This window comes from Aquila chrysaetos, chromosome 4 (genome assembly GCF_900496995.4).
Source record: "Aquila chrysaetos chrysaetos chromosome 4, bAquChr1.4, whole genome shotgun sequence".
NCBI classification, from domain to species: Eukaryota; Metazoa; Chordata; class Aves; order Accipitriformes; family Accipitridae; genus Aquila; species Aquila chrysaetos.
Genome location: NC_044007.1, coordinates 8,824,590 through 8,851,572, shown reverse-complemented (window position 1 = coordinate 8,851,572; position 26,983 = coordinate 8,824,590). Strand labels below are relative to the sequence as shown.

At 41.2% G+C, this 26,983-nt stretch overlaps 2 protein-coding genes across 3 annotated transcripts in view; one reads left to right on the top strand and one right to left on the bottom strand.

Annotated features, from left to right (window-relative positions):
• The window catches only part of TG (thyroglobulin), a 158,465-nt gene that overhangs the window by 95,968 nt on the left and 35,514 nt on the right, over positions 1 to 26,983 (top strand). The gene's annotated exons all lie outside the window — the stretch shown is intronic.
• SLA (Src like adaptor) lies at positions 201 to 22,086 on the bottom strand. 2 transcript variants are annotated; one of them, XM_030012874.2, is made up of 8 exons: positions 21,858 to 22,086; positions 16,590 to 16,683; positions 10,297 to 10,396; positions 6,862 to 6,948; positions 5,409 to 5,512; positions 4,058 to 4,189; positions 1,982 to 2,114; positions 201 to 1,017 (listed from the first exon to the last, which is right to left on the bottom strand). In XM_030012874.2, the coding sequence occupies exons 2-8, from the start codon at positions 16,648 to 16,650 to the stop codon at positions 798 to 800; spliced, it is 837 nt and encodes a 278-aa protein (XP_029868734.1). In that variant the 5' UTR covers positions 16,651 to 16,683; positions 21,858 to 22,086; the 3' UTR covers positions 201 to 797. The 2 variants fall into 2 exon arrangements, with proteins under 2 accessions (XP_029868734.1, XP_040978750.1); XM_041122816.1 differs by lacking the exon at positions 21,858 to 22,086 and adding an exon at positions 17,961 to 18,052.

Here is a 26,983-nt window from a genome sequence, read left to right as displayed (position 1 = left end):
CTGTTGCATATCTGCTAGACTATGAGCAGCTGAGTTATGCTTTTAGATATGTCTGTACTCCCAGCTCAGGGCTAAGCAGGAACTGCTTTTCTCAATGAGTTAAGCCTGTTCTTAATTTTGTGACCACTTTGTGACACTACAGGCCATCACCAGCAGTTGAATTAAATGCCACTTGGGAAGTCAATGATTTTAGTTTTTTCCCCTAAAAGACAAAAATGACAGAAGTATGGAGTCACTATAGTCAGGTGTTTCTTGGATGCCAGATGTTAGATACTTTCTTGGGGTTATTGACGACTTTCTGATCCATTGTCAATGACAATGAATTATTCTATATGGACAAGACAAAGGCTCCTTTCTCAATGTAGATAAGTTCTATAAAGATGGTTTTCAGCCTTGTGGAGAATACCAAAGTAAGACTTAATTTAAGTTCTTGAGCTGTAGTTAGTCCTTGCCTATGCAGTCACCTTTGTACAATGGTGGGCATCAACCTTGCTGAAGAGTCATCTGCCTCACTTGGCTCTTGACTTAGAGTCTCTCTCAGTTTATCTTGCTTGTGAGCAGGTTCTAATATCAGGTGCACTGGAGATGTTCTCAGCATATGCCATGGCTGAGATAGCACCCTTAAGAAGGTCTCTAGTTAACATTCAGAAGAGGAAATGCAGAAGCATTGCCAGCATTTGATCATTAACTGGTGTGCTTGTGTGTCTCAGCTGTTGAAGGACTGCAGGACCACAGAATGCTCTGGGTTTCCCTTCTAACCCCTCAGGCTTTTTTTTTTTCCCCTGGTTGTCTTACATTTAGTCTTCATAGTATGTCGGTGGCAAGTGAAGGGTACTCTTACGTTTGCTCCCTGTGTATATAAGAGATTGGGCTTTCTTCTTTCTGGTACTTGCAAAAGAAGCATTGTCATCCCCTGTTAAGGAGAGGTAGGAAGCAATACTTTCCCTCAGGCCATAGCTGAGACAAGAATCATCCATTGCTGCCAGGGTGCTTTCAGTATCTTCAGTCACCTCCAGCCTTCAAAAGAGCAAAATTTTGTTACTGTTTCAGCTACTTGAACTGAGCCTATTAATATAATATTAACAGTTGTTAAACCAAATGATGTTCATTTTGTTGTATAAAAAATTGCCTATCTCATACATCACGAAACATTTCTGTCACTTAGCGATTTTCTGAAATAATCAGTACAACAGTAGTATCTAAATATTTTTCGGCATCTGGAAAGGAAATAACATCTGTGTACTTTCTCTCTTTCTTCTTAATCTGTGTGAAGAACGGCCTTGATACTGCACAAAATTTTCTTGCATTTGTAAGCAAACGAATATGCTTTGTGAAGAAAGGGTAGTGGAGGGAAATTTACACTTCAAAAGTAAGACGTGCTTTTGTTTCTGAAGGTGGTTGTTTCACCAACTTCTGAAACCTGACCTACTTTCTCTAGCCTGCAGTCATGATACTAGAAATCTCATGAACCTCGAGCTGGGCTGTGTATTGAGACACACGGAAAGATTTATTCCGGGATAATGTTCATTGCACTTGTGCTGCTTCTCGGATGGCCACCACGTGAACAAGGGGGAGCCGTTTCTGACTATCAGGGCTCACCTGTAAGCCGTTGCACGTTAGTGTGCCATTGATGGGGCATCTGACTAGGCTTTATGGCCTGGCTCTTACTCCTGTTCCCTTGGTGGAGGGGACTCATAAGGCCCAAAGGGACTGCATATGTGGCCACACTCTTAGCTGGATAGGAGAAATGGTTGAATGTTAACTATACTTTCTTTCAAAGTTAGACCAAAATTATCAGTTAGAGAGCTGGACATCCAGTTTTCATGGGTTAACCTGCTGTCAGCAGCTTTGAAGATTGTCTAGTCTTTAAAACTGGTCTCAGGAGAAGGAAATGGCTTTTTCTTCTGTGTTGTAGATACAAGTACATACAAGGCTGGAAAAAACCCTTGTTGTTTTTGGCAGCCTGTGTTCTATGTGGTACCTGTGAATATTTCTCCAGTTGAAGTTTTTATTCCGCATCACCACAGGAGGAACTTGATTCATTACGCTGTTGTTGTTAGTGCACTGGGTAAGACAAGGTGTTGTAAGGACACAGCAGAGACCATCAGCAACTTCTGAACAGGGAAATGAAGACACAGTTAATCTTTGCTCACTGTTATGTTCACTGTTTTCCTTCTCTGATGCATGCTCAAATAAACAGTTTTGGACACAGTAGTAGTAGTCAATAAATTGTGCATTCTCAGCAAGGACACTAACACAGGCTTAACTTTTTCCTTTCCTCATACCTTTGCCTTTTATTTATCATGGGGTATAATTCCCACAGTATAAGTAAGGAAATGAGACACAGAAAGATGAAGTGGCTTGCCCAAAGTCTAGAAGGAAGTTTGTGACAGAGCAGGGACTTAAAACTAAGTTTTCTGAGTCCTTAGTGAGTTCTGCTTTTGCCTCCCATCATCTCAGCCATGCAAACAGAGTGTAAAATAGATGCAAGATGCAACCACTCAGATTGGGTTGTATGTGCACCTATTCTGCTGTGGAACATGACTATGGAATGAATCAAGGTTCACATGTTACTTTCATCTATGTTTCTTCTCTCTATCCTCTTCTCTTTGTTCCACTAGGAACATAGCATATGTTCTTCTATGCAAGTAGAGAACATTGTGGCTGAATGCTGGTGTTTTACCGCTCTGAACCTTATTTCAGGGTGAGATTCTGTATCATCTCATGGTGGGGGAAGGAGGAGAGCTAAATCTCACTATGTCTCCTCTTACATCTATAACTCAAGTAAAAATGTTAATTGTTACAAGTTTTAGGTTCCCCCCCCCCCCTTGAATTTTAGCCTTTGATTGTTTGCTTCTTTCTAAATGGAGAAAGGTGTCAGCTAACTGAAATGTTAAAAAAAAAAATCCTCTCCAAATTCTCACTCCTCTGTTTATATCACTGGACTTGAAAGTTTCTTTTGCCTGTTTTGAATGTGAATATGGCTTTTCTCCCCAGTTTATCAGAGTACTCTTTGGCCAACACTCTTTTTCATTTACCTATGAGAAATGCAGATATGGTAGCTTTACACTTTTAAAATTACAGAGTACCCATTACTAATTAAAGCACAGAACCTATCGTTCTCTTGTAACTTTTATGCAATTAACTTATTGCAATCTTCCTTCCTCATTTTAAAATGTTCTCATTTTAGTGCATGGTAACTGCAGCCACTTGATTGTGTCATTTGTCAAGTTATCTCACTGACACAGGTTAAATTGCCATAAATCTGGAAAACTATCACTGCAACAGGTGTCATCCGCTGGACTGATACTAGTCAAAATGACAGCTGAATCTAGATTTGAGCTAACAGCTTGAGCCCCTTGAGATAACTTCTGCTGATAAAATCCAGCCATACTCTTCTAAAGCAATAGGGAAGAAACTATCAACATTTCTGAGAATTTTCTGCTGCAGATAAGGTTGTGTAGTGTAGTGGTTCGTAACAGAAACGTGATTGCAGAACCTGGTCCCGCATGTCCTGATGCTATCTGTCTCTATCGTAAATAAATAAATGGCAGACGTGTCCATGCTGGTAAACAAAGTGAGCCAGGAGTTGAACTCTGGCCTTGGGACCCAGAACCATGACTTGCATCTGTACAGCTTAACATTTTTGTACACCCAAACTGAGTTTAGCTGTGCTCTGGGAGGGGCTGGGCGTTGCTGGCCTGTGCTAACCTCCAAACTTTATTTGAAAGTTGTCTAGGAAGTGCTAGACACTAGTGTTTGGACCAAAAAGTATTATTGATACGGCCATACAATATCATATACCAATCCGGGCAGAGCCTATCTGTCTTTATTTAGCTGAGTTCTTGGGTTGCTTTCAGTTGTACTGTTAAGGGTAGCGTATTTATATTTAGGATCAAAAATAAAGTAAAAGATATAAACCAGAAGTTTTTCCATTATGTGTTCTGTGGCAGTAGTTAGAAGTCTCGGATATAGGCAAAACTTCTTGTTCTGGACCTTTGATAGATAGTTTTAGAGTTGCCAGTGGAAAATATGTTTATTCTGCGGTTCTTTTTACCTGAGTAGTGATTCACAAGGTCTTCAAGGCACTGAAAGGTTTGCCGTGGAGAGATGTAATACCAGTTATTTGGAAGGCGGAAGATCCTGTAATGTTTCACTTGCCTGTGCCGCACCGACAAGGAATATAACCCTGGAGAAAGAGAACTAATTACACCAAAGTAGGGCCCTAATTCTGGGTGGAGAGCAGTGACTGCAGCCAGAGTATCTGTAAAATGTGGTGCCATGTTCCAAAAGGTCCCAGGAAGATCTGAAAAAAACTGAGTGGCCATCCTAATTTCTACTTATATAGTATACTTTATATATACTTAAGTATAACAAAGGGAACAAAGGGCCCAACATCAGGGCCTGAGATTTTGATTGAATTTAGATTTCTGGTGTGTTTTTCCTTTATTTTTGCTGGTATGGGATTTTTTAAACGGTGTAAAGGAAATAGGCCTTTACAGAAGTTGTTTGCCTTCCTCTGAAGAGGGGGACCAGACTCATGTGCTGGTATGCGGATTTAGTCACTTCCCAATAGTGCAGTAGCTGATACCTGATAATGCAGTCCTGGCAGGAGATGACAACTTGGATTTTCCTGTTTCTTTGTTTAAAATTATTGTGCAGCGTTTAGTTGATAAGGACCCAATCCTGATCCTAAATTTCTTTGAATTTAATATAGGTATTATGAAACTAATTAGCCTGTGGTATGCAAGAAGTCAGAGTAGATGATTTATTATTCCTTTCGAACTGTAGTATCATGATACTAGGATGTGTTCCGGTGCTTCAGAAAAAGGGAAGATAAAACGTTGCACAATGGGAGATGTATTCCCACTGAAGAGAATAAAAGTATAAAGTGTGTATAGTACAATTCCCATGTAGCAAAAGAATTGCTATGAAAGAAAATAAAATTGAAGGCATCTCATTTTTAAAAAGTAAATAAAAGAACAACCTGTTTATATAGGAAATGCACTTATCAGCCACCCCCGCTGCTTGGTGTACATTTTATAGCTTCTTCAGGCAATCTTTTGTGGACCGCGGCAAAGCTGTGACTTTTCCTCCATTTGAAAAGTCCCACTGCCTAATAAGCTTTGCATGCAACCAAAGTAAATAATAGTGTTTAAACAACTGTGTCTTGTTTGTGCTGATGCCTGTGGAACTTTCCATGGCCATCGCTAACCCTGTTTCCAGCACCGCTCATAACGTAGGTGACTGGTGAAGACTGGCATGCTGCACTGGGTGCCTTTGCCTTCCCATTACATACATTTTCTAGTTTCAGACTGATCCATATGAAGCAGGACAGGGAGTGAATTAAAGAGCTGTAAAACTGTTAATGCCTGAGATCAAGGAGGGGGGAAATCATATTTTCTCACCTTTCCTAGTTTCACTCTCTCTGATCATGAAGGAGCCGACCTTGGTGTTGGGTAGCTGTAGAAGTTCCTCTGCTTTTTCTCTTCCCAGCCCTTCAAATAACCAGCTGTGAAGCAGGAAAAAACAAATTCTGAAATTTGGACACCAGTGAAACAGAGATCAGCATGTGGCCGTGAAAGTGCAGCATTAGCCAGGAAAAGTGACTGCAAAAATAACACTGTGGCTTTCTGTATTTATTCTCTCAACTATGTCCAGGCATATTTCCCCAGTTTATGGAGAAAAAGTCTCTCTCTTTGAGTTCCATTAACTTTTGTGAGACTAAGAGAAGAGTGAATAAGGTTTGGACTTATTAGGGAAAACAAAACCTTTCGAGTGGCCTTGATCGGAATTGTTGGGGACATATCCATGTGGTATATTGATGGCATATCTGTGGCATTAGTTAAATCCCTCTTTTTCATTTAAACCACTTTTGTAAACCCTAAATTGTATTTTATTGTATCATAAACAAATGCAAAATAAAATACAATTATTCTGCTTATGCTAGGGAACAGTCCAGCCATTTAAGTCAATTGGCTTTGTGGATAAGGGAAAGTGGAATTAGTCCTACTGATTTTCATCATAGCTTGGTGCGCTGCTGTATTTTGCCAAAGCTAGTGTCTACCTACGTAACTGAGCTTGCTCGGCTGGTGTAGGAGTTACTGGCATTTCATTTTAAAGTTGTTCTCGTGTGTTTGATCCAGTCTGCTATCAGCAAAATGGTCTTGGGGAAGCTTCAGACAGTAGCTTCCATTACCATATCTGTGCCCTGTCTTTGGGAAAGCATCTCTATTTCAGGAGGATATAAAAGCATATTAAAATTTAAGCACTTGCATAAATCTCAGTGAAGTTCACAGTTCATATGCTTAAAATTAAACAGGTATTAAAATGTTTGCCAGAAAAGTTTTAAGTGTGTGCTTTAATGTTTTTTTCCTGACTGGTGTCTAGGGCAACAAGAAACCTCTGAACCTTCCTTAGCCCTTCCAGTGTGAGAGTTTATATTCTTGTAAGACTTACTAGTCTTTCTATTTGTTCTTTATGGTCTGTTTTTCATGAGCAACCCTAGCTTAAAGTTTACTCTGTCAATATTAAAAACCTTGCTAAATAGGCTCTCTTCATCAATGTCTTAAAATTAGAGATCAGTCCATGCAACAGAAGTATTTTAAATATATGACATTTGAGGGGGTTTTGACCCTTTGCAACATTTAAAACTAGGATTTTCCTTTTCATATAATCTAAACTTAGATGTGGATTTGATATTCTCAGATTTCAAAGGAACTATTTTAGACTGTCAATAAATAAAATTTCTGTCTGTCTAGTCACCGTTGGCATTGTTTTGATTATGACACTGAGTAAGTAATCAGGGCAGTATGTGTAGAAATGTAGTGGTGAAAGGCTATAGGAAATGCATTTACTTACCCATGGTAAACCTTTGCTACATATTTTCCTGGAATATAGTTTTCTCGACCTGTTGTAAGGGAATGGACTCTCCACCAGCCTCCTTCGCTGTGAAAGCAAGAGAAGGGATATTTTCAGATATACTTTCAGAGCTTGTCCTCATTTTAGGAGTTGAGACATACAGAGTAGCCCGTAACCTTCTGTCTGTGTTCCTGAATCTACGTATTCAGAAAGGGCCCCAAGTTTGTTTCATTTAGAGTAGTTCCATTTCTAAACCTACATCAGGATTAAATTTGGACACAGAAATAAGCCACATTTGTTCCATTTAAATTACGTAAGTAATAAAATATTTTTCTGTAGTTAAAAGAAGAAGGGTAAATACTCAGTGGTTAAACCATGCTGTGCTCTGCCTTCCCACAGCTAGACTTGTACTGGTATCCAAGATATTCAGCTTATGGCTGAGTATGCTGTGTCTGGACAGCCCTGTAGTTACTCCTATAACATCAGGGTAGAGATACTTAGCAAATGGACCCTGCCTGCCTGGGAACAGGTTTTCAGTCTAACAGAACCTGGTTCATGGTTTGCTCTTTTCCTTTTCTTCAATGAGTTGCTGACCAGAGTCAAATAAAAAAGACCTCATAGCTGAAACTAGGTGACTAGATGTATGTTTTTTCACTGATATATTTGAGGTTCTTGCTGTGATGCTGAATGCTGGCTTTGGCTTTTGAATCCCTTAGGAAGGGCAGGGTAACAAGAATTTTCACCAGGATGCTGCGGAGCTTTAGTGATTACTATAAGGATGCTGATGATTGATGGGTTCTCTCCACCTTTTCCTTTAAGAGTTTGGATCTAAATAATACTGTGTCTTGTATTTGAATGCTGTTTTTGTGGGTGTTCATGTAAATGCTCCCAAATAATGCCCAGACTGCAGACCAGAGTCTCAATGTATGTCAAATGAGCTAAGTTGAAAACACTTAGGTTAAACCTCCTGAGTTATAACCACTGGGACCATGGTCCAGAATGTATATGCTGAGGGAAAAAGGGAAGTGTCTACTGCTCAGAGCTGGAAATTTCAGGGCCCCTCAAGTTTTGTTTGTGGGTTTCCAGCTGACATGAAATTATCTATAAGAAGTTTAGGTTATTTTGGTGTTTTTCCCTGCAACTGTCCCAGACAGAACCAAAAATTGCAATAACAAAAAAAACCCTGAGAGATTCAGCATCTCCCTCCCTCCCAAATGTAATATTACTAACCCTGAAAAATCTCTGTGATGATTAAAAGTCCCAAAGCAGCACATCTCTCCTTGGGCAGGAACCACAAAAATTAGGTAGATTGGGGGGATCATTGGAGGACATTTGGTTTGACTGCTGCCAGCTAAATGCAGTTGTTCATCTGGTAATGAAAGGTGCCTGACAAGTGTGGAGAGTGAGAAACTGTGCCAGTGGTACTTATCCTGCCAACCCAGAGCAGTCACAAACATCTGTGAGGAGTTATATTTTCTATGGGGGTTCCATATATCATGTTCCTGGCAGAATTGATGGGGCTGATTGCCGCTACATATAATAACTTTGGTAGAAGGCTGCAAAGCCACCGATATAAAAGCGGTACATGCTGCCTGCTCATGCTGGCTTCTCCGTGGTGACTCCTCATCACTTGTGCTCTGGTCGTGCCTGCCATGCTACTCTTCTCTTCCACTGCATTTTGCTTCTTTGAATGACTTGAGAAAAAGTTTATACCTACAGCTTACGTGTGGCAAGAATCTGCAGGCAAACAGTTCCTATTAACATCAGCACGTACCCCAGTAGGGAAGAACAGGTCCGTCATTAGGACGCTATGCCTTGCATAGAGCATTGGACTGTCTTGTCTTCTGTGAACAAGCTGATTCAAAAGAGGAGGAAAGTTCCTATCAAGGCTTGCTTGGACTCTTATTTACTATTAGGAGAAGCTCTTGATCACTGCACAACAGACAAACGTGATAAATACTGCTGCTACAGAAGCCTAGTTCTTTTAGAAGTTGTTTGTCCAGTAGATCTTACTATGCAGCATATACATGCATATGATACACCACACTTATAATTCCGATTGATACAGGCATATGTAGTTATGCGGTGTTGTGAGGGCTCGTAGGTGTTGAAAGCTGGGAGTGAGGCTTTAAGCTGGAATTTCCAAGCTAAAGCAATTGTTGTACCATGTCGTGTGTGTTACACAAACTGCAGAAATGTTTAAACAGCTAGAAGTTACCAGAGAAGAATTCCCCTGGTTTGGGGAAGCTCTCCATCAGCAGAAAATCCACCTAGTGATATTGCCTGAGCCTTGTGACCTCTAGGTTCAGGGAGGCAGGGAAAGCACTTTGTCAGCAGAACATAACTGCAGCCATTCTGGGTCAAACCAAAAGTCCGCATAGCCCCGTATGTTGTTGCTGACAAAGGCCATTGTAGGTCATGGTGGCCTGCAGAAAAGTCCGATAATTCATCAATTGTCTGTGATACATCTCTTGAGTACTTCTGTCCTCCAACTATTTGATGCTCTGACTTCTTCAGGAAGAGAATTTTCTTTAACGAATTTAGAAATCCTCAGGGAATTTCTCTGCTCTGAATGTGCCTGGTCTCCCCTTGAATCCATCTGCTCCACCAGCTGCAAAAATGAAATCTTTCATTTCTGTTTAAGCAGTACAAACAGTGGCTGTGGGGCTAAGTAACTTCTAGGAGGTCACTGTGAGCCGATACAAGCTGTGTATAAAAGAATTTCAGGGCTTCTAGCTTCCATTTTTCAAGAAGTGTGCTCACTCTTGTGTGTGGCAATATCTGCACTATGCTTTAAGACAGTCCGAACTAGCGCTCTTAAGCCTGCTTCCTTCTGGGGCTCATACATTTTTGAGTGGAACTGGCTAGGAAATCTTTGACTTTTTTTTGCCACTAAGAAAATGCAAAATCAATTAAAAAAATTAAGGGAAAAAAAAAGGTTTTTTTTTTTTAAATTTTTGTTAGTGTTGCCTTAAATCTAGGGTAAAATTCTAAGACCTAATCGTAAAGGAGTTGTTAGATAAAGAGGGTGAGAGAGAAAATGAAAGACACACTTGACATACAGAAATTCAGAATAATTTTCCTTTTCTATGTGCTTCAAACTATTTTTGCTCCTACTCTGTTTTCCACTAACATGGGGGGGGATACTTTCTCAGAAGAATTTTTCAAAGCAGAATTCTGGTTTGAGTCCTACTTTAGAATAGAGTTTGAATCCAGCTTCAGAAACCATGTCAGAGGAATACAGGGATCAAAGAACAATCTGAAATCCCAAATCCTTAAACTATAGGGAAATTTATACCATGGCTAAGCAAATTCCTTGCAAATTCTAAACTCAGTTCATTTTGCTGAACTGCATCCAGTTTGGGCCAGATGCATAAAACAGAGCTTTGCATCAATTTTAACAGAACCTAATTTTAAAAAAATGAATCAACTTACTCTGATAGCACACGTAGTTTTTCCCCTACGTGAAATATAGGTTGGCTTATGTCTGCTGAAGGATAGTCATAGAGGACAGCAAGGAAATCACTCTCCTGACCTGTTAAAGAAGAAAGAAAATGTCACTTCACTTAACAACAAGATAGAGTTCTGAAGCAGAAATGGATTTCTCATTATATGTCACATATTACATAGTAGGTCAAATGGGAAAAAAATTTCGCTCTGAAATGTCGCTTGGTAAACATAAAGAGCTAAAGATGAGCCTATAACTTTATAAGAATGTGAAGATATTAGAAATGAAAAAAGTCAATTGGTTAATTGTAAGCAACTAAATTTAGACCACTTTTTCTAGTAATTACCATATTTAAAGGACATACTCAGTTTGAAACTAGCAAAATTAGTAAGTATTTACAGTATTAGGAAGTAACCCCATTTGATTAATGACACTGTCTCTAAATGCCTCCAGCTACAATTTTGAGCCAAGCTAATGCATTACATTTAGGGAAAGGAAGATGCATATTGAATTGTTCCATCATTTAACACCACTGACACTTTCGAAACGTATGAAATTAGTTTAGATCAAGGGCAATGAGAGTTTGGCCATTATTGGCCATTTCCCATCACTTTTTAAAATTAGCTTGATGAACAGCCAGAGCACTTTGTTCTCCCCCCTTGTGTGGAATCTGCACTAGAGGTCGCACATGATGCCCTTATCTTCAATTAAAGAACAGAGGCAACATGGGTGTTTACAATTAAATCATTGTACAACTGCAGTTTGCAGAAGCGAGGTCAGTAAGGAGATAAGAAGACCTTTTACATCAGCTGAGATGACTCTGGGCCTTGCAGCGCTGTGTAGGACACGTGCTGAGTCTCCTGGGTTTCGGAAGGATGGAGGAGGCACTTTGCACAAGACTGGGACTATCAAACGTTCAAGAGCTCCTCATCCAGCAGGAATCCATGGTGCCCCACAAATGCTGACAGGTGGGAGATTCAGAAATGTGTCATGCGGGGTGTTTTGAGCTCTTTGACAGAAGTCCTGGCAAGGGGGATTGTGCGATACAGTGCCTGCATTTCTCCTGGAAGTGGGTCCCTTCCCTCTCCACCTGCACACGGGGAGACAAAGCTTTCCCTCTGCCTCCAGCAGGATCAGCGCTCCGTTCCTGAGTAATACCATCTAGCAGTATGTTAGCAGAGGTGGTTTGATCTCCATACTTGCCCACTCTGTGCAGCTCAACATGTGCAAAAATGGGAATTAGTTCGGGGGGGAGCAAAAGAAATTACCCAGAGAGATAGACGCACTTCTGTGTCTTGTTAGATTTTCTTGTTTAATATAGATTCCTCATCAATTTGTCTTTAAGGAAGATTTTTTTTTTAGGGAAACCTAGAAACAGCATCCTGAATGAATGCTGAGACTGACTGTGTTTTCAGCATCTGTGTCCCGGGGCCTTACAAATAACTCACAGTGATAACAATGAAAGGCTGAAGGAAACATGCAAGCCTGCAGAAAATAAATGTTTCCAAGAGGAGAGATTTTACATTTGTTATCCTTATAGCAGTGATAATAAGAATATAAGTATTGAGGAAAATATTCCACATCTGTGGTTTAAAGGAAATAAAAAGCAGTGTTTTCTCAGTTCCTTTTGAATATCTGTTTGTTGTTATCTTATAGGGACTTGTGTTATGCAAAGTAGTGGGTCGTTTTACCTTAATATTCAAACTGACTGTAAGCATTTTTCGTCTTGCTAGCCTTTGCCCATTCAAGTAGCCCCATAATACAGTTAGTGAGCATCCTTATGGATGCATAGATGTGGAGTCTGGAACACGCATTGATTAGTTTGACGTTGTGTTTAGTATTAGTATAGCCATAGTTTTCTTAGTTGATTAGTGTCACTGAATTAAACAGGACTAGTCCAGTACCTTCATATTAATCAGCCAACTGCTGTGATTAGTCTACTGTAACTTATTATACAGTTAGTTCAACTATACTGAAGAAATTCTGTGCTGAGCATGCCTTTGATTGCTTCTCTGTTCTGCACTAAAAATTAAGAGATGGCTTCTCTGTCTATGAAACTGCTTAGTACCTGAGGCTAACAAGACCTAAGTATCGGTGCTGAGTCTTTTTCAACAAAGCAAATTCTTTACCCAGGACTACAAGAAATATATGCCAGAAGGTACGTTGTAAGAACTGCAGAATGAGGATAAAATGCCGTCACCTAATTTCTCATTGCAGATTGTTAGACAGCAGTTCTACATGGAATGTCACTTTTTTAGCTTAATGACAATGCCTTTAGCAATGTTTTTTTTAAACTTATGCTGTTTATTTATAAATGTTTTGTTTCCATACTGAAAGGGTGGAAAACAAGTGCTTTTCTGCTCTCCTTCCTTGCGTACTGGTGGTTTGCATTTTGTTATGCATGGCGGGGTACATGACTTTAGCAAGATCTGTGTTGCTTTGCTTACACTTTCATCTTTATATTCATTTTTGTTTCAATTTTGCATGTTAATTTGTAGTTCTGAAAAGGAAGGAATTAATCATAGTGTTCACTGCCACATCCATGCAAACGTTACCTCTTAAACTACATGTACTGATATTAGAGTGAAAGTAGAGGGGTTTTGTACTACCCAAAAACTTTCAACTCTCCTACTCCACAAACAAGACCTCATTTTAATTGGTATTTAAATCAAACCTCATTGGGTTTTTTGGTCATGTGAAGTACTCCACTGCACTCCACATTTTACAGAACCCATACTAGCTCCTTTCAAACACAAAAGCCTCGAAACAGGGACTAAACAAATTACACTGTTTCTCCACACCTAAATTTCACAGTGATCTAATAGATTTGATCTGATGAGCTGCCCACACTTTTAAGTTGTAAAAGAAAAAAGATCTGCCTGAGTTTTTCTAACACAACCTCTCCTCCGCAGTGCGAGTGTAGGTTACGTCTGGAATGGAACAACTCAAAAGTTAAGAGTGGAAAGATCGAAGCACAGTCATTTCCACTGAATCAGGTGTTAATTCTGGTGGGGTTTTTTTGGGAGTAGAAAATGAATATGAAATACATGCTAGTTTTAGATGTCTGCATCCCTGGATATCTTGCAAAGTGTGAGACTGAATATTGCATGCTTCAAATTATTCATTGTGAACGGACTACGAAGCACTAATAAGAAAGAAAGGAGAGCATAGGCAAAGCATCCAGATCCAGCTCATCATCCTCGAAAAACACTGTGCTGTGCACCAGTGTGGTCCACGTCTGGAATGGGAAAGAGCTGCTCAGAGCTCAGCTCCCCGCATCATCCCAGCTTTACTGTCCAGCAGAAAGAATATGATTTATGGCATGGCGTATACCAGAGAGGGTAAAGGAGGGCACTCGTGTGTGTCTGGGAGGCTGTCTGTACAGCAGCCGTAAGGTGTGGCTGCAGAGTCACACTGGCATACCCAAATTAGATCTAAACCAGCCAGCTTGGGAACTGAGAGTCACGCAGGTGCAGCTCAGTAAGGATTAACCTTTGATTCGGGGTCACAAGGGAGGAAAGAGGAGGGGGTGGGCTCACAAACCCTGACCATCCCTTGCTGCTGTAGCTACTCTCTTATCAGTACCTAGGTTATACCAGGGATGCCCATACCGTGGGCTTTCAGATGGAGTGCAGTCATATTTGGAGTCCAAATGCCTCCTTGGAAAATGCAGCTTATGCACTGTTCCCTTTCCTAGGACCGAGACTGATGCACTGGAGGTGAGGAAAGCAGAAGGTTTTGCTTTCAGTGCTGCTCTGAGGCAGCGTGAGGGGCTTATAGGGCTCTGATGAACACATTCACGCTGCAGATCGAATCTGCAGACTCCACTTATCTGTTTTCTTCCCATTTCTTGTTGGATATTCTTTCCCTTCTTTTCACTTTTGTTTGTCCTTCATTTTATTCAGTCTCACTGAAATGAGCTAGTGTAAAACCTGCTTTTCCTAATAACTATTTGGACTGTTCTAAGTCCGTAGATTGGATCCTCCACCTCACTTAAATGAAAGGTGGCTGTTCCTGGCCTCAGGGAAATCTTCTGTGTTTGGTGATGTGATTTGGATTTTGACCTGCTCAGAAGAAAAATAGATACAAACTCACTGTATTATATGCTTTTAGTACCAAGTTCCTTTTCAAAAGTCTGTTTTCATTGAATTTGGATGACAGTACTGATGTCTGTATTCCCAACTTTAATTAGCAACATCTAAGCCATTATGTAAGATGCTGGTCTGATCCAGACTAAGAGTTAGATCCAAAGACCTATGCAAGCTGTTAAATCAGAATAATTTGGGTTGTAAGGGACCTTTGAAATTCATCTAGTCCAACCCCCCTGCAATGAGCAGGGACACCTTCAACTAGATCAGGTTGCTCAGAGCCCCGTCCAACCTGACCTTGAACATTTCCAGGGATGGGGCATCTACCGCTTCTCTGGGCAACCTGCTCCAGTGTTTCACTGCCCTCACCGTAAAAATTTTTTTCCTTATATCTAGTCTGAATCTACCCTCTTTTAGTTTAAAACCATTGCCCCTTGTCCTATTGCAGCAGGCCCTACTAAAAAGTCTGTCCCCGTCTTTCTTTAAGCCCCCATTAAGTACTGAAAGGCCACAATAAGGCCTCCCTGGAGCTTTCTCTTCTCCAGGCTGAGCAACCCTAACTCTCTGAAGCTTGTCATCATAGGAGAGGTGTTCCATCCCTCTGACCATTTTTGTGGCCAAAAAGCTGCCTTTGGGTGCTTGGACATAGGTATCCGGTGCAATTTCAGCTGTGCGAGTGTCTGAGACATCCCTATGGCCTTGGCAGATGCCACTGCAGCTATGGGAGACTTGTTCCCTCCCCAAGTGGCAGCAGCAGGTCAGGCAGGATCTGACAAAGCACCTTTCTAGATGTGCTAGACATGTAGGAGAATGCAAGTAGATCGAGCCCTGAATTCCTAAATGGGTAATTTCCCCTTGCAATTGCTGTGCTATCGATGTTTGCTGAGTTATCTTTTAGGGGTATGTTCTATTTACGTCACTTGAAGGGATGCCCTTGGCTTTAGCGCTGCTAAATCCTGACTTTTAGCATGTGCAGGAACAATACAAACCTAGTCACAGCCATGGCAGTGACCCCTCACTCCCTTACTCATCAGCAAGGTCCCGCTCTGAGTGCACGCGTGTCTCTGTTTTGATGGTTATGGTATTCATGACAGCAGTTGTTGGGAATATCAACATAAAGTATTCTTCTTTGTAAAAAAAAAAGAAATTGTCAGTTCATGTTATGGGCCTCTGAGTAGCCATTTACAGTATTTGGTCTCTGCTTTATTAGGACCTACGGCTACACAGCTGCCCGTATCAGTTCTTGGCCATGCTGAAACCAGGGCTGGGTTTCATTCCAGCACTAATGACACCAGGCTGATTCCCTATCCTTATAATAATGAGCAGCCCAACTGGACCATCTTTTATGGAAAATGCCAAAATTTTGATTAAGGCTTTCCCCCTTAAAAAAAAAAAACAAACAAACCCAACAAAACTAAAGCGCAAAACGAAAAACCAAAACTGTTTTCTCTTCCTCACCTATGGGGAGTGATTTATTGCAGCTCTTCTACCAGCTGTCTCTCGTATTGCAGCATGAGAGCTGAGGCTGTACTAACTCTCCACCTACTTGCAGTTTGGGAGTAGCAGGTCACTGAATCCCTCTTGCTTTTCCCCTCAGACACATGACCTCTACCAGCCTATGGGGGGGGGGCTTTGCAACCTGATTTTTTCACGTGTGGATGCATAGGGCAGATACGTTAGATCCCCCTTTGGCAGTTTGGCCTGTGAAATGTGTATTTCTGTATAACCTTTACTGTTAAACCTGGTGACAAGTTGTCTGTGTGCTACTTTTAATGTGACTGCCGAACAGTGGACTTCAGGTTCAGTGCAAGCATAGCATCATAAAGGTTTTTAACCTTAAATGAAGCAACCCCAAATTTCAAGAACAAATTTTTATAAAATATCACATGCTAATACATCAAAATAATACAGTATTTCTGGTTTCTGAAATAGTGCTTCATTGCTTTTTGAATTGGAAGGAACGTCTTTCAAGGAGTACCAGCAAATAATGGTTTTAACATTTGGGCTTTTTAATTAAAGTACTTCTTGGAAAATGAGCTAGAACGTACCTAAAAATAAGCACTGTCTAGAGGATGCCCTCCTTCTCCCACAGCAGTCACGCACTTGCCTGCTTTTACAGGAAGACACATGGATGAATGTACCATATATTCGGAACATCTTTTTCTCTTGAAAGAAATTAAATGAGTGCTTACCCGTTTGGCTTGGCACATTTGTTTCTTCGGAGGCTCTCGGCGTTTTTACAGTATTGCCCATTGCGCTCTCTAATTCTGTCAAAGCTCTTCAGAACTAAATCAAAGGAGACGTTGAAATTAAACATCAGAATAACACCTGCTGTGCCAACAGATGAGAAATGACCTAGTTCGGGTGTCTCCAGTTTTATACAGTTTTGCTTTTGAGAACTCTTGTGTCAAATTCATGTGAGAGTTTTACATACTTGCTAAACTCTCACCACTTGGTGCTTTTATCAGGGGAATAGCAGAAAACCACAGCTAGGGAAGTTGCTCAGAAGAACGCAATGTAGTAAAAGTTTCCATTACCAGAACCTCAGCACAATAGGAAGTCACAGCAAAGCCATGCCCGTACAGTCATTTCATATACAAAATGTTCTTTTCAGCATTTGGAGTTCTGAAGCTACAAAGAAATTAATTAGATTGATGTATCTGGTTTTCAGCGCTGTGTGTATATTATGTCGCTTTATTGCTGGGCTCTAAGAACGTTGTTCGGTGTAGTTTTTTTCTGATGCAGTTGTGCTCTCAGCAAACGTGGGCAATGTTGTTTTTCCTCTTTCTTTTTTTTCTTAAGTAACACCTTGCCTCAAAATGTTTGATCTCAAAACACTCCCCCTACATAAAGTCAGTGGTGCAAATTCTTCAGATACTTGTCTTACAAAGTCTTGGTGGATGTACAGGAAACAGTATCAGACAATTGTGGAACTAAATATTGTGAGAGGGACAGTTCCTTCTCATGGCTTTATTGCACCCATCCTAATTCTACCTGATGGGACAGAGAGAAAAACCCTTTGGATGTCGAAGGTGTCTCATGCTAGGGTATATTTTCAAAGGCAGAGGAGAATAAGCTATATATGTTTGAAATTGTACATTAACGCAAAATAACTGAACACCACTTGCTGATAGGTAATTATTTTTTAAAAATATATTTCTGACAGTTGCCCTGTGAAAATGATAACAGGAGCTCTAGCAGCATCGTGGAGGTATTCTGCATCCTTCAGTCTTTCCTAGCTTAATTATTTCAAAGATGATTACTGCCTTTGGTATGCTGCACTTTACTTACAACAGGCTAGAGCATGACGGTGTTAGCTGGAGAGGTGTCTAACTTGAGAAGTGGTACTGCTGAATCAGTGAGACTTTTTTACTAATTGTCTTTTGGAATAAGATTGGCAGAATTGAGTGCATGGCTTAATAGCATAAATTTTGATGTCATACAGCGAGTTCAGGAAGACACCCTACAGAATAAAATGCCGTTCAAAAGGAAGAGAATTCGTCTCTTATCAAATGCAAGTAAATCAGTGCTAAAACAGATGGTAATGCACAGTTTGACTCTACCTCATCTGATTTCAAGCTTCTTAGTCCTTGTTCCCAAAGGCTTTTTGCTAGAAGTCTCTATTTCATGGGCCAAATGGCGCATTACCCTTTCACTGTCTGCACTCAGGAACTAGCTTGTGGCACATCTGTAGGATGCAGCTGTGCCAGCGTCTTTCTGACAAGGGTCTGAAATCTGCTTTTGCAAGAACAAGAAACTGTTTCATTGCCTGATGTAAGAAGTCTAGAAGCTGAATAAAAAAAGTAGCTTTAAATTTAAATAAACTATTTGGGTATTCATGTTTGAATAAAAGGGTCTCTCTTCATAGAAAACACAAAATCCTTCTCCATTTAAATGCATCTAAGTTTCTAAAACTGAAATCAGAATTCATTTTGGCAGGCACTGTCTACTTGCAAGATTATAATTTCCTGAACTAACTATGAATATTTTTTCACAAGACCCAATTTTAATTTCTTCAACATTTTTCTCAGTTGTATCCCATCAAGAATAAGAGGTATACTCACAGGAATAGAGCAGCCAGTACTTTGGCTACAGATATTATAGATGTTCCTGGCTCATCTTCAAATTAACCATCAAAATTTCCTGGGCGTGGCAATAGAGACCTCAACAGGGCTGAAGAAGTCAGCCAGAGAAGTGAGATAAATACCTGTACAGGTTACCTCTGCTGAGCTCTGTGCTGTAGTAGCTGCATTTTTGCAGTACTTGAAAAGGGCAGTTCAAATCTCGCTAAGTGTATAGTAAGTAAGCTGCAGTTACCTAAAATTTTGTGCAATTCCAGATAGGTGCCAAGCATGGCAGCGTAAATATCTTATGCCCATCTATAACTTTAACACATGCAATTGTTATTTAGATGAGAACAGTACTTGAATTTTGTGTCACAAAAGTATGGAGAAATAAAAATAATAGAGTCCTACCTCTATATACCCCTTTATTCTGGGTGTTGGTATTTGAGGGCCAGGAGAGCAAGTCATCTTACTGGCAGACTTGTGACAAAGTGCTTTCAAGGGCTTTTTTCCTACTCTTAAGACACAGAGGATACAATTTTCAGGTGTGCCTGAGTCACTCTGGAAAGTGATATGTAGCATTTGTACGTGATGGAAAGACTTCTGAAAACTTTACCTCACACTTTCAAACTTTCTAAAAGCACGGCACATTTGAGCAAGACGCCTTCATATTCCTAGATGGTATTTAGGGCTCTAAACTCTAAATGTTGCTTTAAAAATACCTGAAGTGTTTTTGAAGGTTTGCTCATATATAGTTTGTAATTAAACCACTTGCTCTCTAATCCAGACGGATTAAGTACCGGACAACGGGCATGTGCCTACTTTGTATTTTTGCAGAGCACATCCCAAACTGGCCTGGCTCACTTCTGCCATACTAATCACCGTTCTTCTCAAAGGACCTCTGAAGTCAACAGGAGAGAGCATGCAGCTCAGTGCTGCTACTTTAAATGTGGAAGAATCTGACTTACGGAAAATACAAATGTTATTAAGTACTTACAGTAACAGTGAAGAGCGATGACGTTTTGGACTTTGATGTCACTGGCGTGACAGTTTGCTGTGTCTCATTATATTTTCCATGCTGTTTTACTGCCATTAATTACCATTGGTGACAGCATAAAGTCTTGAAAGGGACTGAGAGTTCAAGATGTTCTCTAGACTCGTGGCAGAAGTGTTCAATGAAAATAAGCGAATGGAAAGCTGTGACCGCTGCTGTTCATTCACTTATCCAAAGTGATTAAAAGGAAAATGACAGATATCAGACTAGGTTTTACCACTAAGGCCACTTGTCATTATACGTTTGGGCAGAGTAAAGGTGCCTATAGTCCAGTCAAAGATGGTGGAGTGAATGACCTGAGGTATGGCTCAACTCTCAGACATTTGAAAACGGGATGGAAATGGAAGAAACTGGAAGTTTTGTTTGAAATGGGGCAGGGGGGGTGCAAAAGATTGTTTCTACTTCATCACTGGCAATGGCGTATCACTGGTTTTAGAGTAACAGCGTATGCATCGGTATCTGGGGTATTTCTAAAACAAGAGTGCACATGACGCTCCAGTGCATGCTAGAGCTTAATGGCCTAAGTAGCTTGTGCTTGCATCGAGTATTGGCTGTGCAATACAAATCCATTGTATCACTATATGATAAACAGTATGGTGGTTTTCTGAAATTTTGAGATACTCCGTAAAAATAGACTTACAGGAAACTGTAGAGCATCTTGTGGCTGAGTCGATTTTTTATCATTTAAGTCAATAGCGGAACAATAACAGTTTTAGAGATGATATTCTTTTGAAATGGCGAATCTGCTCCAGCCACTGCATCTCACTTAAACTTGGTGACAGAGTTTGGAATACGAATAGAGGTGGAATCCCTCTGTTGCAGAAGCAGATAATTATGCCAGATCCAAAGAAAATTGTTCACTGAGGGTGATTTGGGAAGAATTAAGGAGAGGTAATAGACTCTAAGCTCACTTTGTCTTATCAACCCAAAGCCCCGCATGGAAGAGCGCAGCTGCTCTTCAGCTCGGAGAAACCACTGTGCTGCCGAGCTGCAAACCAAACTCTACCTGCAGCTTTCCCCACTCACAGGCCACCTCCTTGGGCTTGTGCAGAAATTTGATTTTAACCATTAAGATCACATTTGCAGTCTTCTAAGCTTTGGTCCTTCCTCCTGTCCCCTTTCCACCTGTGCACGTGCTGTTTAAGGAAAGCCAGTCGCTGCAGCCATGGCTGTTTGCAAACACACAGCTAGTGGGGTTTAGTGATCTTTAATGCTTTATTTTTGCTGCCAAAAGGAAGGTGAGGAAACATCTACAGCCCCAGTCCTGCTTTGTGTCCTATTTATCAGTGGCAGAGCTCTCAGCAGAAATGAACTCTTCACCTGCCAAGACTTGGATCTCACTGACCTACATAGTGGGTCCCAAAAACCTGTGGTACAATTTACACCTTCCGTTCCTGTGTGCAGCACATGTAGCAATAATTTCCTCTCGCAGAATCTGTTCTCTGAGAAAATGTGCTTCTGGAGCAGTTAAATAACACGACGCATAGGAACCTCTGTCACTTTGTAAGAGCTTTTCCAAAGTTATATTTAAAATGTTTGAAAATTAGTAAATATAAAGGAATTAAAATAGTAAGAGAAATAAAAAGGGCAAGATAAGCACCTGAGTAAAGCCCCTCTGCAAGGAAGACTGCAGACTAGTAAAATTAGGACATTCATCATTCCTGAGATGCTATGCCTTATTATATTTTTGTTACCTGACATTCACACCTATGCAGCCAAAGTCTCAGAATTTAATTCTCAATAAGGTTCACAGGTAATGTCTGAATCCCATTTAGCTTGAAAATGAAAGCACAGGCATCCTGCTATTTTTCATGTGGGAAAAAAAGCAGCTTAGATTTCAGAAGCTGTATATTTTTTGGTGAATTTCCCTTACTTTGTCATTAATAAACATAAACATCCTTTCAGCTTTGAGGCACTTGTACCTTTGCACTGAGAAAACAAGGTAATGCTGTAGTCAAGGTAATTCACAGAAACATGCAACTATGAAACAACACAGAAATACCACATTATGCGAACTTCTAACACGTCAAATAAAAAGCCCACTAATCTGTGGGCTTGTATTTTGGGTTATAGCGAAATGCAGTTTGCTTCAGCATAAGGTCCTATGCACCTATCTTACTGTGAGCTTTCAGTAGAAATACTCCTTGTCCCTTCTATCTTTAGTACCATTCCTTATGAAAAGGATCAAGGCAGCCTTTTCTATTTCTACCTTTGGTGGTACTTGAAATCCATGGTCTGAGTACTGTCATTGTTAATGAAATAGAACTCCCGTTTATATAAATAAAATTGAAACATTTGGTCCCGTATGCAGATAATCTAAAATGTATCAGAGCAATGATTACCTTTAAATGCTAGGCATGATATTCCAGGTTGCAGTATTTCTCAAAAAAGCCGTAGTCATAATACTGTGCTTATGCTGCCAGCAAGGTTTAGCTGATCAAGTCAAGGAGCAGCCGGTCGAATGAGTGTGTTGTGAAGTTCACGCTGTCATGTAGAGCAGCATTTGCCAAACAGGCCACATACTTCCTCTCTGAGAAATAAGGAAGGCTCAAAGTGTTTGCAACAGATGAGGTTCCTGTTGCAAGTCACTACTCAAGACACTTTTTATCTATGGGCTGAGAAAAACAGGGAGGTTTTCAACATATTGCATCAGGGCTGGTTTTAGCAGATATAAAAAAATGAGCAAAATAACTTGTTTTACATTACGTACACAAAAAGGGTTTCTCTTTCTCTTTTTTTTTCTTCCAAATTTATTTACCCAGTAATGTTCAGTCCCCAACTGTTTTGTTTTATGTAGTTTTGCTAGTTTTTTCAGACAGACAGGAAGAGGCACAAAACTTCGTTTTCCACTCTTATTGAGCCTGAATGGGAACGCAAGGTTTGCTTTATTCTTTACTCTGTACCCCAAAATACCTCTGTCTGCAAATAATTGAAGCTCAGTATTAGCAATGAAAACATATGGAGTGAAAGCCTGTCTGTGAAGTACGTTTTCACATCAGTTGTACAAAGTGCAGAAGCAGGAGCCTCAGGACCTCTCTCATCTCGGTGTCTGAGATGGGGAAACCAAGATACTAGCCTGTTAAATAACCTGACTGAAGTGACTCAGGAATATAGTACAGCAGATGTGAACATAGAAGTCAAATGGATTTATTGAGGTTTGCCCTTTGCTTTTATAATCAAGATGTGATCTGAAAGGCTCATACACCTAATTTCGTATAGTAAAATTAAAAAAAAAAAAAAAGCCAAACGAAACAAAACAAAGCAAAAAAACCCTACCAGAAAACCCAGCAAACCAAAGTAGAGTTTCTGCTTCACACCAGAGTAGCTCTGAGTAGGTGCTCATTGTAACGCCAATCTGTTTGATGATGAAAACTAAAAGTTGGCTAGAGTGGGAACTGTTGTGTAAGCGTTATTGGAACCAGGAGACACTGATCAAATTCCCAAAGCTGTGCCAAAATTTGGAGCTATGGTAATTTCAGGAGAATATCCTTTCTCTTTGATGGGCTGAGCTAGCAGTCCTCACTTTGAAGGGACAGGAAAGCATTAGGGAGCTTGATAAGCAAATCAGTCTCCAACACAGAGCCGTGACAGCATTACAGCCAGTGCTCTGGGGAGCTGGTTTTACCATAACGCCCCATGATTATCCCCGCCAGTTGTATTTTGATTGTTTAGGACCTTATTACTTTCTTCAAATCATAGGGATGTGGCATGCATGTTCCTTAACAGCATTCACCAAATGGATGTACAATGTCTCTGGAATTACTAAAAGATCACGGGTTGGGGGATGTCTGCACCACACGTAGGAACAGGCAGGGGCAGAGCTCTGCCTTTTCCTGATCCTTCTCACCAATATCTGCCTTAGGCTGGCTCTGATGGTCTTTGTGCCTTTACAAAAAGTAAGGTTACGTCCTAAGTTGCACTTACGAATGGGGCAGGCCTCAGACTGATCAGGAAAGATTGGTCACACTAAAGAAGAGGTTGGACTTGCTTGGTAGAACATGCTCCACTGGAAACAATAAATCTTAGCCATGGTTTGTACCATGCTTGTAGAGTTCGCAGTGGAGGGAGGTAAATAAAATTCTCCATTTCCATGTCATTTCTGCCTGTTTCTGGTGGCTATTTACTCTTGCGCAACGATGAGAGCCAGTTTACCCTTTCAGTGCGTTCAGCTAATAACTTGCTTTAAATAATTGATAAGGTAATGTTTACATCTAAATGGAAGAAAGTTTTGATATTAATTAAGTGGGGCTTTATATGTCATCTTAAAAGTATTCATATCCTGTTATTCAAGTCACTAACCTGACACAGGCACTCAGTGAGTCACTTGAGAGAGGAGCATTGCACTTGCAGGACTGCCTCTGATTACAGCAAAAAGGGATTTGCTGAGACCCGGGTAAAAAAGAAATCTTTCTTCTTCAAAATGTTATTTTTGGTAGCAGAGAGATGAGTCTCCCCTTTCCGCCATTTTTATCTGGAAATCACAGTTCTAGTAGATGGTTATGGAGGGAAAAATGTTTATATTTCAGTCTCCCTTTCCATTTCTGGACTGACCTGCCCGTTCCCTGTTACACTTTGTGTGCTAGTGTTTGTCACGTGTCTGCCTTGTAGCTCCTTAGCTGTGACAGAGACTCCTTGAGTTGGTCCCAAAGATTTCTACTCCTCCAGGTTCTTGAAAACAGAGTTTGTCTGAAAGCCTGGAAAAATGACATTAATATCTTCACATAGAGCCCTGCAACCTTGGTGTTTTGTAAGCACTTGCCACTATGCAGAATTAGATGTCTAAGGAAAAGGAATGCAGGATACTGAAAACCAACCCTGCAAGAAAAAAAAAAAAAAAAGGCTCCAATTTGAAAACAACTTCTGAAAATACCTTAAATCCAGTCTTTTAGAGAATAGTCTGTTAAGCTAATTGGAAAGAAGAGTTAGTGGTCACTCAGTTGCAGCTTGCTTATTTTTGCAGGGAGAAAAAACAGGATACAAAAAGTCTTTTTAATCTGGCATTAACTGAAACTGAAGACATCCTCAAACAGAAATAAGGTGCAGTTTTCTGTCAGTGGAGTGATTATCTTCAGGCACGAACAGCAAAGGAGAAGATTGCAGTATCCATTTCTTGGTGTCTCTGAGCCCAGCTTAAATGCTTTATGCAAGATCAGGCTTTAGTCAAAGACAAGCCGTGTTTGAAGTGATAGGAAGCACTTGAGCCCAGCAGTGAGGAAATGGAAGAGCCTTGGCTATCCCGGAGGTCAAACCAGATGGTCTGACAGATACTGCTGGCTGGGAACTGTATGCGTCTGTGCCTGGAGAGTGCCTATCTTTAACGAATAAAACATTGCTGTACAGCTGGCTCTTTTGGGAAAGTGGAATTATCAGAGTATTCCATTGGTTTGACTGTTCTCATTAGATATTTTTTGATCTTACCTTTAGGGTGGTGTTACTGTTATTGCTGTTTGTGTTGTCTATAGCATGCTTCTGGGCAGACAGAAAGCCTGCTTTGAAAGGAGTCTGCAGCCTTGCAGCCATCAGAGAAACTGCATTAATTTGAAGGGAGTGCATGTGTCAAAGAGGCAAACGTGGCTCAAGCAGGTTTTCAGTTTCAAGTCAGCTTGGAAAAACAAGAGGTCATGATGTGAGGAGAGGAAGAAGGTTTTGGGTTTACAGACTTGTTGATAAAAACTAGTTGCAGTGAAGTTTCTAATCATTAGATCTGTTGTGAATCGGTTTTGAAAAACTTTGCAGAAGCTACTTTCCAGAGTAAATGAGGAATTAAAAGATATTCGGCACTGCAGCTTATATGGTAATTGTCTTTTCCAGGTTGACCCTGGCTGGATGCCAGGTGCCCACCAAAGCCACTCTATCACTCCCCTCCTCAGCTGGACAGGGGAGAGAAAATATAACAAAGGGCTCGTGGGTCGAGATAAGGACAGGAGAGATCACTCAACCAATTACCGTCATGGGCAAAACAGACTTGACTTGGGGAAAATTAGTTTAATTTGTTACCAATCAAACCAGAGTAGAGTAATGAGAAATAAAAACTACATTTTAAAACATCTCCCCCCCACCCCTCTCTTCTTCCTGGGCACAACTTCACTCCCATTTTTCTCTACTTCTGCCCCCCAGCGGCGCAGGGGGATGGGGAATGGGGGTTGGGGTCAGTTCATCACACGTTGTCTCTGCCGCTCCTTCCTCCTCAGGGGGAGGACTCCTCACTCGTCCCCTGCTCCAGCGTGGGGTCCCTCCCACGGGAGACAGTCCTCCATGAACTTCTCTGACGTGGGTCCTTCCCACAAGCTACAGTTCTTCACGAACTGCTCCAGCGTGGGTCCCCCACGGGGTCACAAGTCCTGCCAGAAAACCTGCTCCAGCGTGGGCTCCTCTCTCCACGGGGCCACAGGTCCTGCCAGGAGCCTGCTCCAGCACGGGCTTCCCACGGGGTCGCAGCCTCCTTCGGGCACCCACCTGCTCCGGCGTGGGGTCCTCCCCGGGCTGCAGGTGGAGATCTGCTCCCCCGTGGACCTCCCTGGGCTGCAGGGGGACAGCCTGCCTCACCAGGGTCTTCCCCACACGCTGCAGGGGAATCTCTGCTCCGGCACCTGGAGCACCTCCTCCCCTCCTTCTGCACTGACCTGGGGGTCTGCAGGGCTGTTTCTCTCACATGTTCTCACTCCTCTCTCTGGCTGCAGTTTCTGTTGTGCACCAGTTTTTTTTTCCCTTCTTAAATCTGTTCTCCCAGCGGCACTACCACCGTCACTGATGGGCTCGGTCTGGGCCAGCAGCGGGTCCGTCTTGGAGCCGGCTGGCATTGGCTGTATCAGACATGGGGGAAGCTTCCAGCAGCTTCTCACAGAAGGCACCCCTGTAGCCCCTCCACTGCCAAAGCCTTGCCACACAAATCCAATACAATTCTGTGTATTCCTTTTTATTATCTCATTAGAATAAAAGCCAGGGCTTGTGGAGGGAGAACTGGGGTGGACAGGATAGCACCAGTGCGGGTCTGTGAGCTATGATGTCTCAAGAGAGAAGTTTGCAAGAGGTACCAGCCTCAACTCAGCCGATCACAGCCTGACATCAAAGCAAGAATTCATCTTCTCGTAACAGTGATTTGTGTTCATCAACTTCTCACCATTGTGAGCTGCCACATGTCCTAGTATGTGAATTTCTACTGTCTAGCTTAACCTCTAATTTTGAAAAGAGAAATAAAGAAATTCTGGTCCCTGAACTAAATAATAGTACTGAAGGCTTTGCCTTTCATTTTCAATGGCATCATTTTTTACAGTAGGTACTATTGCCCAACATTGTGATGTTCCCACTATTCCTGTGAAAAGGACAGTGTAATATTGTTGTTGTGGATTGTGCAACACAGTTGCAAACGCTGCTTCTCTGCAGTTCAGTACTGAATGTTTTCATCTGGTTCTTTGTCAAAAATGTCATCGGAACTTCCTCTGATGACAGCAGGTCAATCTGTAAGGAC